This window comes from Stegostoma tigrinum, chromosome 5 (genome assembly GCF_030684315.1).
Source record: "Stegostoma tigrinum isolate sSteTig4 chromosome 5, sSteTig4.hap1, whole genome shotgun sequence".
NCBI classification, from domain to species: domain Eukaryota; kingdom Metazoa; phylum Chordata; class Chondrichthyes; order Orectolobiformes; family Stegostomatidae; genus Stegostoma; species Stegostoma tigrinum.
In genome coordinates, this window is record NC_081358.1 from 20,661,046 (window position 1) to 20,680,805 (window position 19,760).

Sequence of the window (19,760 nt, forward strand, 5' to 3'; positions counted from 1 at the left end):
TTGACCTGTTAGAAGTCCCCACCTGTTGCTCATCCAAGTACTGCAGAGCCATTCATAGAGCGTAATAATTGCTTCAGGTCAATAGTGATCTGCTTTATCAGAATTCTTGGGGGAGAATGGCCCTCACTGTATGAATGGTGTGCACATGTGCATGGATTGGGAATCGGGTTCATGAGTCATGTTGTCAGGGAGCAGCTTTGCTGCCCAGTGGCCACTCTTTATAAGTTGGTTTAGTCACTGAAATAAAACCAGCACAGAGGTTACAGTGGATCAAATGCATCTGTACTGTTGTGAAGATATCAGATATTAATATGTGTAGAAATTAAATCTATTTTGAATCAAATGTGTGACAGTGTTCATCACATCATTGCCCGTTTCTATACCATGGGGAATCCTCCAATCCTTGCAGACCTCTGAGTGTGCTTTGAAATTCAAGTGACTCTGAAATAGAGCAGTTAATGTGTAAACATCTGTGTCTTCGGCACAGAAGTGAGAGTCTGGAAGGACAGACTTAGGAAATGAGAAGGTCCTGGGAAAAAGAAGGAACATTTCATCAAAGTCTAATGCCATTGAACCGTTTCCCCCGATCTTTTCCCCCTCACTCATGACACCTATGCATTTTTTTGTCTGTCAGTATGTGTCTGTGGAATTATTGAAGGTAGTTAGAGATTCAAATAGGAGTGGCATATTGCTAGTTCACAGTTAATGGCCTGGGGTTGGGATTCAATTACTTGTAATAAATAGTTGTTCTTGTTAAGTACAGAACCCTGCAGAGTGTTCTCTATTTATCTAAATCCATCAGACAGATAAATTGGGGATTTTGTGCACTTGGATTAAATACATAACTTCTGTGATGATCCTGGAATAACACTTTTCCAAATGGATCATGACACAACTGTTAAATGGCTAACACTGTTGAAAATGGAAAGTGATGGACAACAGTGAATGCCATGTGCCAGACTCCAAATGGATGAGTATGGATCCCATGACCAAGGTAGTGACATTGAACCAATTTCTGAAAAAAAAAATCAAGGAACTTTATTGGCCTGAATGTTGAAATTTGTTGCTCAGGGATTGAGATGAACAATAACTAGAGTACGGGTGCTGTTGGGATAGACAGATTACCCGCAAGCCCCACAATGACAGACAAATACTGGAGATCCACCCTCTTTGTTGCATTGGTCACCTGTCCCACAGTAATTGGATCTGATGGGATCTGCATGGCTGGTGGATGAGAGGGGAGGGGTAGTACCAGTGGAATTTAACCTCAGTAAATGGAATTGCCACTCTTTTCCATTGTTGATCGTTTAATATATTAACAGATGGTGAGATTGCCTCCTTTATATTATTGGAATTTAAAAACACGCTTTTTTATGCCTAAATTGGGCATATTTCTCAAAAATGCTGCAGAAGTAAAGTTTGGATGTATTTTCCTTTGTTCTCTTTCAGGTCTGTTTTGACGGGTGGAGTCATAACTACGATCTTTGGTTTGATGCAGATCACTCTGATATTCACCCTGCTGGATGGTGTGCCAAGACAGGTCACCCACTGCAACCACCACTTTGTAAGAGAGTCTCTAAAAATACTTTAAATTGCATTTCTGTTCATATTTAGAAGAACGACTATGTTTTGACCAATGCAAAAGAAGTAAATCCTTTTGTGAAATAACTCTTAACCTTTTTATTGAGGATGATATACCAGCTCAGTATTGCAATTGCCAAGTTACGCAATTCAGTCACGGGAGCTGACTACCCATGATTGTCTAGCTTGACTTCGCAACTGTAAATGACAGTGTGGGCAGTTACTTGAAATAGGTGCTGTAAGTTGATCTTAATTGCATTTTATTCAAATGCTTCATCTGCATGCCACCCTCTTCAAAATATTACAAGCCCCTCGAGTTTGAGTGACTGCCTTCACAAGACCCTCTGCCCTGGATGTCCTGATTTTGTAAAGGTGAAGAATTTTGCAGCAACTTCTGCCTCTCTTTGCAGCTAGTCTGACGGGTCTTCCTTGGGGACATGCATACCAATTTCTCCACTTGTTCTAGTTACAGGTTTCTGGTCCCTGGCGATCAGTGCAAATATAGACACCACACAAACAGGGCTATCATTAAATATGTGAGAGCCACTCTGCCAAGTTTGCTTCAGCCCCTCGGTGATTTCATTTTGTACTTTGCAATCGAGTTAACTTTGCTAGGTATTCCCTTGTGACCTGTAGTCTATTATTCAATGCCTTAACATGGAATTTACTTACCTGCTCCAACTTGTCTTGAAAATCTGTAGATGTTTGCAGTTGTCACTTTCTTTAACCTGTCTTGCAGTAAATTGAAATTGGGCTCATGAGCGCAGCCACAATCCCAGCATTTAGCCCTATGTTTTAAGAAAGTACATTCAGAATTTCCATCAATGATGAATGTACTGCAAGCAGTGTTTTCTTCATGGTGAGTCTCCTCTTGGATCATCAAATGTACGCAGTCTTGTAAATGTGCACGTTTCTGCCTGTTTTGGGATCGGTGACATGTCCAGCCCACGGACACAGAAGACTCACCCTAATCACGTAATCCAAAATGGTTAATCTTGGTATTTTTGTCAGTGTTTGCCTGCTCTGACTTAGAAGCTGGTTTAGGCATCTTTACTCTTTGAGTGTGCTGCACCACTCAATAAGATCATGGCAGAAATGGGTATGGTTTCGCTCTACTTTTCTGTCTGTATATCATAACCCTTCTCTGTCATCCATTCATCTACTTTTGAATACATTTTTAGTGCCAGGCAGCATGGAAACAGACTCCTCGGTCTAACCAATCCATGCTGACCATGTTCCCAAACTAAACTAGCCCCACCTGCCTGCATTTGCTCCATATCCTTCCAAACTTGTCCTATTCAGGTGTTTATCTAAATGTCTTTTAAATGTTGTAACTGTACCCACATCTAACGCTTCCTTTTGAAGTTCATTCCACACACAAACCTCTGTCTGTGTAAAAAAGGTTTGTCCCTCGTCTTTTTTTTAAACTTTTCTCACTTTAGAAGTATGCCCCTAGTCGTGAAATCCCCTACCCTAAGGAAAAGACACCTACCATTCACCTTATGTGTACCTCTCATAATTTTATAAACCTCTATGAGGTCACCCCTCAACCTCCTGTGCTCCAGTGAAAAAAAGCCCCGGTCTTGGCTTATAACTTAGACCCTCTATTCCTGGCAACATCGTGGTAAATCTCTTCTGAAGCCTCTCCAGCTAAATAGTATCCTTCCTCTAACAGGGCACCCAGAACACAGTACTCACAAAATTTCTGTTCATCCTCAACAGACTTTAGCAGATGACAGTTTCATAATTTAATAAGACTGAGGGGGACAAAAATCAATTTATTCTTGAAAGGAAGACCTCTTACTCTTCAGCTCTGTTCCCTAGTCTCCCTCCTCCGCTAGAGGAAACTGCCTCCAGGTATGCATCCACAAGCCACACCTCTCGAGATCTTACATCATTCAAAAAGATCACCTCTCATTCTTCTAAACTGCAACAGATAGAGCTCGAACATGTTGAACCTTTACTCACAAGGTAAGTCCTTCATCCTGGCCATGAGTCACATGAAACTTCTCTGAACTGCTTTTGAAGTAATTGTTTTTCAAGCAATGTTACCAAAACTATATTTAGTATTCCAGGTCTAATCCCATCAATGCCCTATACAGCTGCAGTAATACCTCCCTATTTCTACCTTCCATTCCTTTTGTAATAAACAACAAAATTCCACGCACATTGCTAATATTCCTTGTATCTGCATGCCAACTTTTTATGATGAATGTAGCGGACACACAGTTCCCTCCAAACCATCAAGCCACATAATCCAACTATATTTAAATAGTGGACTGCTTTTCTGTTCCTGTTTCAAGTCTGATGAGCCAGACCAATACAGGAGATCCAGATATGACCTGCACAAAGCCATTAGGGATGCCAACAGGCAGTACTGAACCACATTAGAAGCCTATTCCTACTGCCATGGTAAGGCCTAAACAACATTACGGAATACAATATGGAGCAGAGCGGGATAGCAGACAAAAACACATCTCTCTGACACACTCTCAATGGTTTTGATGCTCAGTTTGAGCACATTGCCAGCGATGCAGTGACACTTTGTCCCAAGAGCCCCAGTCACACCTGCTCTCTCGATCACTGCTGCAGATGTCAGACCGGTCTTCCTGGGAGTCAACCCAAGGAAAGCGACAGGCCTGGACGGTGTCTCCAACCGAGCACTCAGAACTTGTACAGACCAACGGGTGGAAGCATTCACTGACATCTTCAAACTCTCCCTCCTACAGGCCAAAGTCCCTCACCTGCTTGAAGAAAACCACCATCACCCGTGTGCCTAAGAAAGCACATGCAGTGTGCCTTAGTGACTCTCACTCAGTGGCTCTGACCTCTACAATCGTGAAGTGCTTCGAGAAGCTGATCATGGCCCTCATCAACTCCAGTCTCCCAGCCTGCCTCAATCCCCTGTAATTTGCTTATCGTTGTAACAGGTCCACAGAGGATGCCATATCCTTAGGCCTGCACTCATGCCTGGAACATCTGGAATTCAAAGACACCTACGTCAGACTCCTGCCCGTTGACTACAACTCCATCTCCAACACCATTATCTCCTCCACACCGAAATCAAAACTCCATGTTCTTAGACTCGGCTCCACCCTCTGCAACTGGATCCTCGCTCAACACTGGAGCCCCCCAAGGATGTGTCCTCGGTCCCCTACTGTACTCACTGTTGGCAAATTTACTTACCATACCTTCAATCCTGTCAAATTGCTGATATGGGGTGTTAATAACTGAGGACCCAGCACTGATCCCTGTGGCGCTCTTCTAGTTGCAACTTGCCAACCTGAAGAATGCTAATTTTTCCTTAATTTCTGTTAGCTAACATCTATTTTTATTCATGCTGTTATGCTGTTCCCTACACCATGTGCTGTTGTCCTTTATATTCTCATTTGTGGTATTTTATCAAATTCCTTTTGCAGGTCCAAGTGTACCAGATATAAGGGTTCCCCCATCCCACAATATATCGGTTTAAAAAAGAAACACAATAGATTAGTTAAACATGATTTCTTCATCAAAGAGCCATGTTAGCTCTGTCTGATTGCATCCTGATATTTTTTGATTCCCTGATTAATGGATTAGAGCCGTCCACAATGACAAATATTAGGCCAGCTGACCTGTAGTTGCCTGTTTTTTTTGCCTTCATGAGTTCTTCAATAAATGGTGTTAAGTTTTGTATTTTCCATTCTGCTGGGACCCTTCCAAAATCCTAGGGAATTTGGAAGAGTAAAGCAAATGCATTTTCTATTCGTGCCACCATTTTTTTTAAACCCTCGATTAGAAGCCATCTGGCATTATCACAGTCTTTAGGACCAGGAATTTTCCTCTGGTGATTGTCATCATTTTACCTTGATTCTGTCCACAATGGTCATTAATCTCATTTTATCTGGTAATCTCCCCACCAGTCACAAGGCTCATGGTCTCCTAGCTCTGCAGAGCCCACTTTTCTACCTCCTTCCCAAAATCCACAAACAGGACTGCCTGGGCAGGCCCATTGTTTCTCCCTGCTCCTGCCCCACAGAACTCATCGTTTCCTACTTGGACTCAATTTTTTCCACCACTTGTCCAGTCCTTTCCAATTACATCCGTGATTTTTCTGACACTTTACATCCGTTTTTGAATTTTCAATTTGCGAGCTCCAGCTGCTTTGGATGGACCATGGACATTAGATCCCTTTACACATCCATCCCCCACCAGGATGGTCTCAGGATTCTTGGCTTCTTCCTGGGGAAAAGGCCTGAACCGGCCCCATCCATCACCACCCTCCACAGCCTCGCCAAGTTTGTCCTCACTCTGAACTACTTCTAACTCCTCTCACTTTCTTCAGATCAAAGCGATGGCCATGGGGTTTCAGTCCTATTCCAGCCAGTACCCACAATTCTTTCTCTCGTATGTCAGTTGCATCACTGGTGCTGCTTCCCTCTCTCGTCTACAGTTGGAAAGGTTGATCTGTTTCGCTTTCAATTTCTACTCTGCTCTCTTCTTTACCTGGTCCATCTCTGACTCCTCGCTTCCATTCCCCAACATCTCTTTCCATTTTTGGGGATAAGCTGACCACCAATATACACCAAAAACCCATTTACTTCCTCAGTTACCTTCACTATACATCCTCACACCTTCATTCCTGTAGGACAGTGTTCCATTCTCCCAGTTTCTCCATCTCTGTCACATCTGTTCTGATGATGCTAGCTTCTATAAGAATGTGTCCAAAATGTCTACCTTGTTCCTTAACCGAGGATCCCCCATCACTGTGGTTGACAGGGCCCCTAGCCATGTCTGACCCCTTTCCCGCACCTCCGCCCTCACCCATTCTCTTCCCTCCCACAACAGCGATAGAGTGCCCCAGTACTCACCTACCAACCCACCAACATCCACATCCAAAGGATCATTATCCACCATTTCTGCCACCCCCAGCATGATGCCACCACTAGACACACATTCTCCTTCCCTGTTAACCTTTACAGGGACCGTTCCTTCATGATGCCACCACTAGACACACATTCTCCTTCCCTGTTAACCTTTACAGGGACCGTTCCTTTTGGGACACCCTGGTTCACTCTTTCTCCACTCCCAACGCCTCCTCACATTCTCCACGGGACCTTCCCATCCAGTCGCAGAAGATATAACACCTGCCCATCTACTTACTTCCTCCTCATCACCCATGGCCACAGGGACACCTTCCAGGTGAAGCAGCACTTCACGCACCTGAACTTCAGTCAATATAGTCTGCTGTAATAAAAATTGAGATTGCTGGAAAAGCTCAGTAGATCTACCAGCATCTGTGCAGAGAAGTCAGAGTTAATTTTCGAATCCGGTGACTCTTCCACAGAAGGGTCTGCTGTATTTGCGGCCCACAGTGTGGTCCTCTCTACATCGAGACAAGGCACAGACTGGGCCACTGCTTTGCAGAACACCTATCTTCTGTCCACAGTAATGAGCTGAGCTTCCAATTGCCTGCCACTTCATCACACCACTCTGTTCCTCTGTCTCAGTCTTACTGCAGTGCTTCAGTGAAGCTCAGCACAAGCTGAAAGGACAGTAAGACAGCAGGAACTGCAGATGCTGGAGTCGGAGACAACATAGTGTGGAGCTGGAGGAACACAGCAGGCCAGGCAGCATCAGAGGAGCAGGAAAGCTGACCTGAAACTCCACACTTTGTTATCTCTGAAAGAAAGTACCCCACTTTCCATCTGGGAGCTCTGCAGCCTTCTGGACTCAATATCACGTTCAGTCATTTTCCAAGCATTTTCCCATGTCCGTACCCCAAGCCCCCCAAACCAAGCCTTGTCACACATGGGCTGCTACCCACACAACCTCTTGTTAGCCACTGATGGTCCCATTTAGCAGCTCTTGATTCTGCCAGGCTGACCTTTACTCGCTCCTTTGTCCGCCCAACCGTTTTTCTCTATTTCTGGGCTCTAATTTCACCGATCGTTTCCTTCTCCCTCCTCCCCCCATTTCACCTTCAGCATATATATCAGCCTTTTCCTATCATTACTTCTCAAGAAGGATCACTTGACCTGAAACGTTAACTTTGCTTTCTCTCCACAGACACTTCCAGACCTGAGTTCTCCAGCAATTTCTGTTTTCATTTCTGGTTTCTAGCATCCATGGTTCTTTGGATGTTTTTCTCCCTGTCACTTCTTGGGTTTTCAGTTATGTTTGGAAAGTTTTCTGAGTTGTCTACCATGACAGCACCTGTTTAAAGCTGCTACCCTATATTGATTTTTCATTGCTAATTCTACAGCCTCGCTCTCCAAAGGACTAACACTAGTTTTAGTTACCTCTGTTTTCCCCTTGTCAAATGCTTGGTTAAAATCCTTACAATCTGTTTTATATTACTTGATAGTTTTTTCTCATATACTGCGTTGTACTTTTTATTATCTTCTTAACTATTTTCTTTTTCTAAAATGGTGTCCACCCTTTTGCCCCACCAACATTCTTAGTGGGTTTGCACAATGTTTTTAATCCTTATCTCCGTTGTCTAGCTACAGATGAAACATCCTTCTGAAAGATTCTTACTGAGTTTATTTTTGCTGAGAGTTATTAGAAATCTCCTCAAAAGTCCATCAATGCAGCTCTACTAATCTACCATTTAACCGGGCTTCTGAACTCATTTTAGCCAGCTCGGATTTCACACCCACACAATTCCCTGTATTTAGGTTTAAAAGAATAGACATGGACCTCCTTTTCTCTTTTACAAACTGAACATTTGTACAGCTGGATCAGGATTTCCCAGACAGCAGGCACAATTGTTTAATCTTCTTTGTGGCTTGCTCATTGTGCATTGATTCAACTAAGCATCTCTGTCATGACATCCGAAATGGAAGATAAACAATAAAAGTAACCCAGTTCCCATTAATTGTCACAATATAATATTGTCAAGTGTTCGACTGTTCATTGTTTGTAATGTCATCAGAAGCCTTGTTGTAATTACTGTCCTGCAGCTTTATACTTAATTTTTACTTTACAAACATTATAAGTGAATGAAACAAAATTCTAAGATATACTGAGTTCACAATTGACATCCAACAGAAAATTAAAGTTACTCATTTTTATTTGAAAGAGTTGCCTGATAACAGGTTGAAGATATGGTTTAATCTGGATAGGTTTAAATCATCCAAAACTTAGGCTTTAGATTTCCTCTATTTCCTAAATTTGCAGAAAATTTTCCAGAAAACACAATTTTGCATCAGCTTTTTCTGCCGTTTTCTTTTTCAGCTTCACAAGACCTTGTTGCAGTCCCAACTCCTGGAGGATGCCCAACGCCTGGATGCAAAGGTGTTGGGCACATCAAAGGTGCCAGATATACAGGCCATCATAGGTGAGTGGGAAATCTTTCAGCTCTTTCAGACATAGGACTGTATTGTGAATGCTCCTTCATGTTTTTGGAACTAAGTGCATAGCAACGATGTCCCTTCTTTTACAGCTAATGCATGTTGTAGATGTGATACAACTGTTTGCAGTTTGCATTCAAACAAGACCCTGTTTTCTTTGTGCCAGCCAAAGTGGTGAACTGGAGTAACATTTAAGTAGCCTCCTGTCTGAATTAGGTCAATGAGCTGCTATTTGAAAATTGTTGATGAGGCTGAAGTGCTTCTTTCCTATCTGATCCCACCCCTCACTATAATGTGCACATGGTGACTGAACATCGCCCTCAGTCTCCTATATACAGCATTTTTGAGCTAGGAGCAGTGGAAGGGGGCAGTGGTTTCTTATTCTGGCCCAGCTGGAAGTGGAGCTCCGCTTGTATGGAAGCTCAAGGCTGTACGTTCTCTCCAGTTGCAGGAGCAACTGACCTGCAGATCCCTAGTGATTGTGTGTAGCCAGCAGGCAACAGGACAAGGAGAAGCAGAGAAAGCTCTCGGGCTGGGGGTATACAGGACGAGGGACAGTCATGAAGAGCAGACAGTGTCATGGCAGGAGTTAATTTCAGAGGTCAGCTTTAGCCAGCCCTCAGTCATGTGATGCTGTGAAGTACAGCACCATCAGCCTTGCATCAATTTCTTGGAAGACCCAAAGCTGGAACTACTTGTGAGTCAATCACATAGACTAAGAAGTGACAAGCTTTGGTATGAAGGCAGGTTTAATGAAAGGCTTGCAACTGTAAAATTTGAAATACTCTTGTAATGTAGTGACTGCAGTAACTAACCCATGCAAAATAAATTCCCACAAACAACAAAATGACAATAACTCGGTAAACTGTTCTTAATCTGATTGAGGGGTTAAATATTGGTCAGGATACCAGGAATTAATCCCCTGTTCTTCTTCAAAAATAGGGGCCATGGGATCCTACACACCTGAACAGACAGGTGAGGTCTTTGTTTAACACCTTATCTGATAGACAGCACTTCTGATAGTGAAGCACTCATTCAGTATTGGAATAGTGTGTCAGCCTTGTTTGTTTTTGTTCTGTTGTAGCCCTGTTGTAGGATTTGAACCAGGAGTATTTTGCCTCAGGCAAGCATGCTGCCAACCGAGCAACTGCTGACGTGGCAGAGAATGAGTTAGAAAATATGCTTGTTTGTAACGAGACTCCTGTCGTATTTTGCCCTGTCACATTAACAAGACCTCTGCTCATGTTGACTCAGTCAAATCTTGGCATGGAAAGCTAATATTCTTGTCAGAGATACTAGGAACTGCAGATACTGGAGAATCTGAGATAACAAAGTATAGAGCTGGAGGAACGCCGCAGGCCAAGCAGCATCAGAGGAGCAGGAAAGCTGACGTTTCGGGCCTTGACACTTCTTCAGAAAGAAATTTTCTGAAGAATAGTCTAGGCCCGAAACGTCAGCTTTCCTGCTCCTCTGATGCTGCTTGGCCTGCTGTGTTCATCCAGCTCTATACTTTGTTATCTAATATTCTTGTCACACTGCTTTTACAGGAAATTAGCAAGAATCTTACAGGACTTCCACAGAGACATCTAATAAAGATGAGTGAATGAATGGTTGGGTGCCAAAAATGGCACCAGCATAAGATTAAGTGTATGTGGCCTCATTAAAATTAGAAAAGATATGCAGGGTATTGAAAAGCTTGCTCCAACTCACCAATTCTACTCTTAACTCGTGTGCATTAGGCTGCCTTCTTGCAAGCAACTTCTGAGAGCCATAACTTCTCTAGCTGTTCAATTTAAGCCATGTTTCACTGGCTTACAATTTAACAAACTGTTCATGAGTTTCCTGGATTTGCTGAAATCTGCTGAAAATGAAGGAAGAACCCAATGGCTGCTGGAGGGGTCTAATTCCATCTCCTGAAAATACTGCTGGAAATACACAATATTTAACAATTTATTTCTTATTTGTTCACAGCACTTTTGATGTTGAACATTTACTTGGATATTTTGTGAATTGCATGGGTGGCACTTTAGCTGTCTTAGATTGGATCTTGGATGAGGATAATGTGACCAGCAGTGCGCTGCCGAGCAGTTTGTGACCGGATAGACTGTTGTACTGAGATCCACAGCTAGGGAGCAGCAGGAGGTTGCAAGTCTGGGATTAGTTGTGGTGCATTCTTCACAATGCAGAGGCTGGATTCCAATGTTGTGGCAAAAGAGGAGTGCTCAGGTCAGGAGGAGGCAGATAAATGCCACCTACTGGAAGATGCCGTGCTGCCTGCTGCATCGGGCAGCCATGTTCTACCAGTCGCAACAGAAGTGACACTGTTCTCAACATTGTATCAGAGATAATGGGAACTGCAGATGCTGGAGAATCCAAGATAACAAAGTGTGGAGCTGGAAGAACACAGCAGGCCAAGCAGCATCTCAGGAGCACAAAAGCTGACGTTTCGGGCCTCGACCCTTCATCAGAGACGGGGATGTGGAGAGGGTTCTGGAATAAATAGAGAGAGAGGGGGAGGCAGACCGAAGATGGAGAGAAAAGAAGATAGGTGGAGAGGAGAGTATAGGTGGGGAGGTAGGGAGGGGATAGGTCAGTCCAGGGAAGACGGACAGGTCAAGGAGGCAGGATGAGGTGGTAGGTAGGAAATGGAGGTGCGGCTTAAGGTGGGAGGAAGGGATGGGTGAGAGGAAGAACAGGTTAGGGAGGAGGAGACAGGCTGGGCTGGTTTCGGGATGTAGTGGGGGAAGGGGACGAGCTGGGCATCCCAAAACCAGCCCAGCCTGTCTCCGCCTCCCTAACCTGTTCTTCCTCTCACCCATCCCTTCCTCCCACCTTAAGCCACACCTCCATTTCCTACCTACTAACCACATCCCGCCTCCTTGACCTGTCCTCTTCCCTGGACTGACCTATCCCCTCCCTACCTCCCCACCTATACTCTCTCCACCTATCTTCTTTACTCTCCATCTTCGGTCCGCCTCCCCCTCTCTCCCTATTTATTCCAGTTCCCTCTCCCCATCCCCCTCTCTGATGAAGGGTCTAGGCCCGAGACGTCAGCTTTTGTGCTCCTGAGATGCTGCTTGGCCTGCTGTGTCCATCGAGCTTCACACTTTGTTATCTGTTCTCAACATTTTTGGTTTTAGATTCTTCTAGGGCCATGCCTGAGAAAATTCAGGATCTCACAATCAGTTGACAGATGTATAAGACATGTCAGTGAAGGACTTGTGATTATATAAACTGCATTGAGGTGATGCCATTCAGGATAGATGAGAGCTTGGGTTTGCATTTCCAACTGGCTCCCTGCAACCCATACTGTCAAGACAACCCCAGCTTAGCCAGGAGAACAACTTTCAACTGATTGATGACCAGTTGGTGTGCGTCCAAGAAAAGATTCATGAGGAGCCATGATGTCCTTGTCCTGCGGCATTTTATGCTGCCTGACATCCTTGGACCGAATTGCATACCGCTAACTGGCCAGTGATGCCCTTTTCTAATGTGGCTGATGATGCTTATCAAAAACCTGACAAGTGAAACCCAATATTGCAATGAAGTTAAAACCGGAAATCATTGGAGAGACTGAGCAGATCTGACAGCATCTCTAAGGGTTTGGGAGGGGTCAGGGTGGTAGCGGAGAGAGAGAGAAAGAGACAGAATTAGCGTTTCAAGTCCAGTACAACTGTTCCTCAGAAATCTGAGTTCTCAGAATAAGCTGTGTACCTGGCTGCTAACGTTTTCATGATAAATGCGGAGAACTCCAAGATCTCTCCATGGCCGCATTTTGTAGTCTCTCTCTCTCCCTCTCTCTCTCTCTCTGTCTCTCTCTCTGTTGTTCTCTGTTTGTCTCTCGCTCTGTCTCTTTCTCTCTCCATTTGAGCAATATTTTGCTTTTCTCATTTTCCTACTAAAATGAATATGCCTCAAGTTTTCCCACACTGTGCTCCACCTGATAAATTTTTGCCCGCTCATGTTGCTTCTCTGCATCCCAATGCAGACTCTTTTATCCAGATTTTCACGGTCACTGACAAACAGCGGGAGGACAGAATGAAAAATGGCCATCCAGCAAGGTGACCAGAGGTGCTGTCTCTGTTCCTGCCTTTTGGCCATTTTCCTTTGGGAGAGGGAGGACAGGGCCCTGCAACCTTCCCCATCCTCTAAAGGAAGCTTTCAACAGTGTTGTGGGTTCACTGAGAGCCTCTCTTGGGTAAGTCTGTCTAATTTTCAGAGGCAGCTTGATCTTAGAATCTGTTGGATTGTACATCAGCTGCATGAAGGTGTGAACCAGGGATGAAGGTGGTTGTCGTTTAAAACGTGAATATCATGGTTTTGCTTCTTTTATAAATCTTCATTGAATGTTTTAACACAAGTTGTAGCTGTGCTCAGTAAAGCGAGTTATGACAGTGCTTTGATTGCAAGAAGTAAACAATACATTTCCCAGATTTTACTTATGCCAACTGTCAAGTGACAGATCGATGTTCTAAATGTAGAAAAGTCATCAGATAAACTACAACAGTTCATTTGACGGGTGAAAAAGGAAAGTACACTTCACGTTCTTGAAAGTGTGTCCTAGTTGGATAATTGAATGTAAATGTCTCATCTTTTATCATTGTTTTCATGTAGTCCAACTGGACATTTCTTGAGCTAGCAGTTCTTCCAACTGTTTACTCAAAAGCTTCATGGCCTCTTGGCTGCAATGCAACAGCCTGTTCTTTATCAGAGCTTTCAGTTGTTTATACAGAAACTTTGAAGGTCCATTTTGATTATGTGGAGCTTGATGGAATATTTGGTATCTTCCAGTGAAAGAGTCATAATCATAGAGTAATACAGCACAGAAACAGACCCTTCAATCTGACCAGTCCATGATGAACAATATCCTAAACTAAACTGCTCCCACCTGCCTGCTCCCGGCCCATATCCCTCCAAACCGCTCCTATTTGTGGACTTCTGCAAATATCTTTTAAACTTTGTAATTCTGCCCACATCCACCAGTTCCTCAGGAAGTTCATTCCACACACAAACCACCCTCTGTGTAAAAAGTTCACCTCTTATGTCTTTTTAAAATCTCTCTCCTCTCACCTTAATCTTGAAAAAGCCCCTTAGTCTTGAAATCCCCTATCCTAGGGAAGGGACACCTACCATTAACCCTATCTATACCCCTCATGATTTGATAAACTTTTATAAGATCACCCTTCAACCTGCCTCGCTCCAATAGGGTTTCAATTCTGTTCTTAAAGTAGATAATGAATGAGGGGATAGCGTGAGAGTGTTTTAAAATAGTCAGAATGTTCACCTGTACATAGTAGAGCCAGTACTGATTGCTGTGGAAGCACAGGCTCAGGATTTTTGGGGAGGGAAGCCAGCCTTATCACCAGCCCATTCTAGACTCTTCTTGCCTCCACTCATGCCTCCTAGCCAGATAAACCTGGATCCCAACAAGGTCCAGCATACTGGCAATCTCAAGACTGAGACAAGATTGTAAATGCTGGATTAGTCCCACCTCCTGCTTTTGGTCTCCGGGGTGAAAATCCAGTACCTTGCGAACTCCTCACAACTTATTTCCTGCTTTTCTTTGTGTTATCAGCAACTTCAGCCACAATACCATCAGACTCTTCATCCAAGTTATTACCAGATCTTGTAAATAGTTGAGGTCCTCTTGCTGAATCCTGTGACACTTTTTTAGTTACTGTTTGCCAGAAATCAACTTATTTATCTCAGAGATAGTAAGAGCTGCAGATGCTGGCAAATCTGAGACAACAAGGGTTTAGCCTTCCTGGTCGTCTAATGCTGCTTGGCCCGCTGTGTTCATCCAGTTCTACACTTTATTTATCTTAGTCCTCTTCAGTGTGAGTTGGCCCAATCCTGTATCCATGCTTATACATCACCCAAAACACCATGAGATATTACCTTGTGCAACAAACTTTTAGAAATCCAAATATACTACTGATTTCCTTTAATCCACCTGTTTATTGCAACTTTAAAGCACCCGACCAAACAGGATTTCCCTTTCATAAAACGATATTGGTCCTATCTGATGATTATGGTTTTCTATTTATTCTGCTAATAGTTCCTTGAAATAGATTCTAGTATTTCCAAATGCCATTGTTTAATTCGCTGGTCCAAAAGTTCCCATTTTGTTTCTGTTCTCCCTCCTGTCTTGAATGGATGAATTACATTTGCAATTTCCCAATCAGGGGAATTTTGGAAGATTATAACAAATGTATCCTCAATCCTTGTAGATATCTAAGTCTGTTAAACCAAGGGACCTAGTAGCTTAATTTTTTTTTAAATTTAGCGTATTTTTCCTAAGCAACCTGTTTGGAGATGTTAATATGCACTTCTGGAGCAGGTGGGAGTTGAACCCAGACCTCTTGCTCCAGGGGTAGGGACACTGCCACTGTACCGCAAGAGGGCCTACTAAAAGCCTTGTAAAACATGATTGGAAACAGCCTTCCAGTCACACAAACATCTGTTAACCATTATGCTTTCCTTTCTGCCAATGTGCTAATTTTTGATCCAGCCGGCCAATTTCCATTTGAACATGAGATTTTTATTTTTCTGATTGGTCTTCCATGCAGAGGCTTGTCAGAAGCTGCTGAACATGTTCTCAGCTGCATTGACTCATCTCTTCATAGACCTTTGTTAGCTCCTCAGAAAAAGAATCAATCCAGTTAGTCAGACACAGAAATAAAAACAAAGACGCTGGAAACTTGAAACGCAACCAGAGAGCGCTGGAGAACCTCAGCAGCTCTGGTAGCTTGTGTAGAGAGAGAGAAGCAGAGTTAACGTTTCAAATCCTGTAACGCTTCTCAAAGCGAGGGAACTTATGGAATTCTCTGTCACGAAGGCTTTGGAGATGAAGAGAATTTTCTTCACTGAAAGTGTAATGAGCCTATAGAATTCTGTAATGGCTAGAGCTGTGTGAAATGCCACAGATATCTTGCACTGCCTCCTCTGGGTTGTGAGTTGCAGGGTCTGCGGAAGCCCACATTTGTCCCTCACCTTATACTTGCCTTTCTGTAAAGGTGGTACAAACAGCTCCACATGATTGCAATGGCATGTTCACCTGATGGATGTAGTGCATCTGGTAAGGATAACTAGCAAAGACAGCTCATAAAAAGAAAGGAAAAAAATTGAACAGAATGAGTGGTGGATTGGGAAACTGAGGAAGTTCATAGAAAGATAAGGATGAGTGCATGCGCAGTGAGTGTGGGTGTGAGAATGATGAAGGCCATAAGACTTAGGAGCGGAAGTAGGCCATTCATCCTTTGTAATCTGCTCCACCATTCAGTGAAATCATGGCTGATCTGATTGATCATCCTCCGCTCCACTTTCCCTGTAACCTCTGATTGCCTTGCTGATTTAAAATCTGTCCATCTCAGCCTTGTATATACTTAAGACCTTAGCCTCAAGAGCCTTCTGTGGTAAAGAGAGAATACCCACAAGATTGTGACAAAGGATTCAATTTCTTACTGTAGGCTGCCAGAGATTCCCCAAATAAATCTATTGGGTTTCGAACATTTGAATTGACTGACAGCCATGAGATGCAAGATCATGTAAAAATGACTAAGGAACTGTTTTAAGACAAAAACAAAAATCTTCAATAAAAACCAAAAGGTCTGAGTAAGGGTCACCCGGACCTGAAACATTAATTCTGATTTCACTTCACAAATCGATAGCCAGAGACTTTTCCCCAGGGCAGGATTGACTGCCACGCGGGGTCATAATTTTTAGGTGTTAAGAGGAAGGTATAGAGGAGACGTCAGAGGGAGGTTCTTCACCCAGAGAGTTGTGAGCGCATGGAATAGTTTACCAGTGGTAGTTGTGGAAGCGGAATCATTAGTGACATTTAAGCGACTGCTGGACATGCCGATGGACAGCAGTGAATTGACGGGAATGTAGGTTAGGTTATTTTATTTTTGGATTACGATTATTCCATGGCACAACATCGTGGGCCAAAGGGCCTGTACTGTGCTCTACTTTTCTATGTTCAATGTTCTAAATGCTGCCAGCTAAGCTTTTCCAGCAGCGTCTGTTTTTGACAAATTTTCAATGTGGGTTTACAATCTAAGTTTCTTGAAAGTCTCACAAGAGCGTGTAAAGTGGAACTACCGCACTAGAAGCTTACACGGGTGAAAATGAAAGCATGAGCAAACGTTAAAATGAGAAGCTACAAGCAGGAAGAGAATTATTGGTATTATTACCTTGACAGGACTTTAATGGTAGATTTCAGTGGTCCATACAAGGTAGTTAGGAAGCTTATTAAACTAACTAAATTCATAGATATTCTTGATCCCAGGACAATCCCAGGACAAAGTGTGTTACATAAACATGATGGAAGAATATAGTCATACAAAACAAGATAGGGAGGACCAAATGTGTCAGGTGGTCAGAGTATCACAGATTATTAGAGACAATGGTAGTGATTTAGAAGGAAAGGTAGACAGTTCTCAAAGCAAACCTCCTCTAATTCAATATAATACCCAATATGGAAATACTGGAACAGTTAGGTGCTGCCTCATATTTGGAGGAAGGATAGTAGGAGTCTCCATTAAGACTATGTTAGAACTGTAACGAAATAAGGAGATACACCTGGATGTATCATGTTTGCTAGGCATGGGTCAGATGTCGGTATCAATAAACATGAAAGGGAAATCTGAAGGACAGCATTAATTAACACATGGAAATGCAGGGACTGGTCGGGGATAGTCAGCACAGGTTTAGAACATAGTTGTACAGCACAGGAATGGGCCATTTGACCCAGGATGTTATGCCAAATATGACGTCAAGGTAAACTAGTTCCTTCTGCCTGCCCTTGGACCATATCCCTCCTTTTCTTGAAAATTCATGTGCTTATTTAAAAGTCCCTTAAAGGTTCCTAACGTATCTGTCTCCAACACCAACCCGGCAGCATGTTCGAGACTCTTACCACTTTCTATGTAAAAAAAACTTGCCCCTCACATCTCCTTTGAACTCTCCCCATTTCACCTTCAGTTCACGCCCCTGAATATTAGACATTTCAGCCCTGGGAAGAAGATTCTGACTGTCAACCCCATCCATACATCTCATAATTTTGTAGACTTCTATCAAGTCTGCCCTCATTGAAGGAAGATCCTGTCTGACTAATGCAATTGCAAATTTTTAAATAGTGACTAAAAATATTGATGAGGGTAGTGCAGTTGATGTGATTTACATGGACTTCAGTAAGGCCTTTGACAAGCTCTCACATAGACTGGTCCAAAAGGTAACAGCCCATGAGATCCAAGGCAAGCTTGCAAACTGGGGTATCCAGAATTGGTTTGCAAATGGGAGGTAAAGGGATGTTTTTCTGTTTAAAAGCCTGTGACCAGCAGTGTACCACAAGGGTTGGAGCTGGGACCCTAGATGTTTGTTATGCACATCAGTGACATGGATGTGAATGTAGAAGGTATAGTTAGTAAGTTTGAAGATGACACAAAAATTAGTGGTGTTCTTGATGGTGAGAATGATGGTCTCAGGCTGCATTCTGATACTGATCAGCTGGTTAATTGGGCAGAGCAGTAGCAGATAGGATTTAATACTGATAAGTGCAAGATGATGCATCTTGGGAGGCCTAATAAGGGAAGGATATACACAGCGAATGGTAGATCCCTTAGGAGTACTGAGGAGCAAAGGAACCTTAGTGTACAAGTCCATGTATCCCTGAGGGTGCCAGCACAAGGAGACCAGGTGGTAAAGAAGGCTTGCCTTCATTATCTGGGATGTAGAATTTGGGAGCAAGAAAGTCTTTTCACAACTTTATAAATCCTTGATTTGGCCACAAATGGAATACTGTGTGGAGTTCTAGTTGCCACACTATCAATAGGAAATGGAAATGTTGCAGAGGAAATTCGCCAGAATATTGCCTGAATGAAAGATCTCAGTTATGAGCAAAGACCGGATAGGCTGAATTTGTTTTCCTTGGAGTAGGTGAGGCTGAGGGGTGACCTGATTGAGGTATATAGAATTATCAGAGGCATAGACAGAGTAGATGCTGAGAATCTCTTTCCTGGGGAATACATGTCAGAGACCAGATAGCACATGTTTAAGGCGAGGAGCAAGCGATTTAAACGAGATTTGAGAAAACTATTTTTCACCCAGTGGAGGTGAGTAGTCTCACAGCATTTTAAGAAGCATCCAAATGAGTACTTAAAATGCCGAGGCATAGCTGGCTCCAGACCAAGTTCGGGATTAGTGTAGTTTGGTGATTGTTTGTCAGCATACATATGCTGGGCTGAAGACTCTCTGAACTCCACAGATACACTGCCCTCTGAGAGAACAAAAATTTTTCCTCATCCCGGTCTTAAATATGCTTATGCTTATTATATTATGTCCTTTGGTCCTAAACTCTCCCACAAAGAAAAACCAAGTTTGCACATTTACCCTGTCAAGTTCCTCAAGAACCTTGTATGTTTCAATAAGGCCCCCCCTCATTCTTCTAAATTCCAGAGTATGGGTCCAATCTACCCAGACTTTCCAAATAAGACAGTCCCTTCATACCTGGTATCAGCCTAATAAACATTCTCCGGACTGCCTCTAATGCCATAATATCTGTTCTTAGATAAGGGGACCAAGCTATGGTCTTTCTAGTGCCTTGTATAGTTTTAGCAAAACCTCACTACATTTAACTGCATCCCCTTTGAAATTATGGCCAACATTCCATTTGTTGTCTCTATTACCTGCTGAACTGAGATGCTAGCCTTTTGTGATTCTTGAACAAGGACTCCCAAATCCCTCTATAATGTGGCTTCCTTCAGTCTTTCTCCATTTAAATAATATGTAGCACCTCCATTTTCCTGCCAAAGCGCACAACCTCACATTTCCCCACATTATGTC

The 19,760-nt window shown here is 43.1% G+C and overlaps 1 protein-coding gene across 9 annotated transcripts in view; it reads left to right on the plus strand.

The window, feature by feature from the left end:
- LOC125451546 (lethal(3)malignant brain tumor-like protein 4) overlaps positions 1-19,760 on the plus strand; it is a 290,557-nt gene that overhangs the window by 145,597 nt on the left and 125,200 nt on the right. For all 9 annotated transcript variants that reach the window (XM_059645844.1, XM_059645843.1, XM_059645845.1 and 6 more), the window contains 2 exons: positions 1,450-1,564; positions 8,800-8,902. In XM_059645844.1, coding sequence (XP_059501827.1) covers positions 1,450-1,564; positions 8,800-8,902 — 218 coding nt within the window. The remainder of the gene's footprint in view (positions 1-1,449; positions 1,565-8,799; positions 8,903-19,760) is intronic.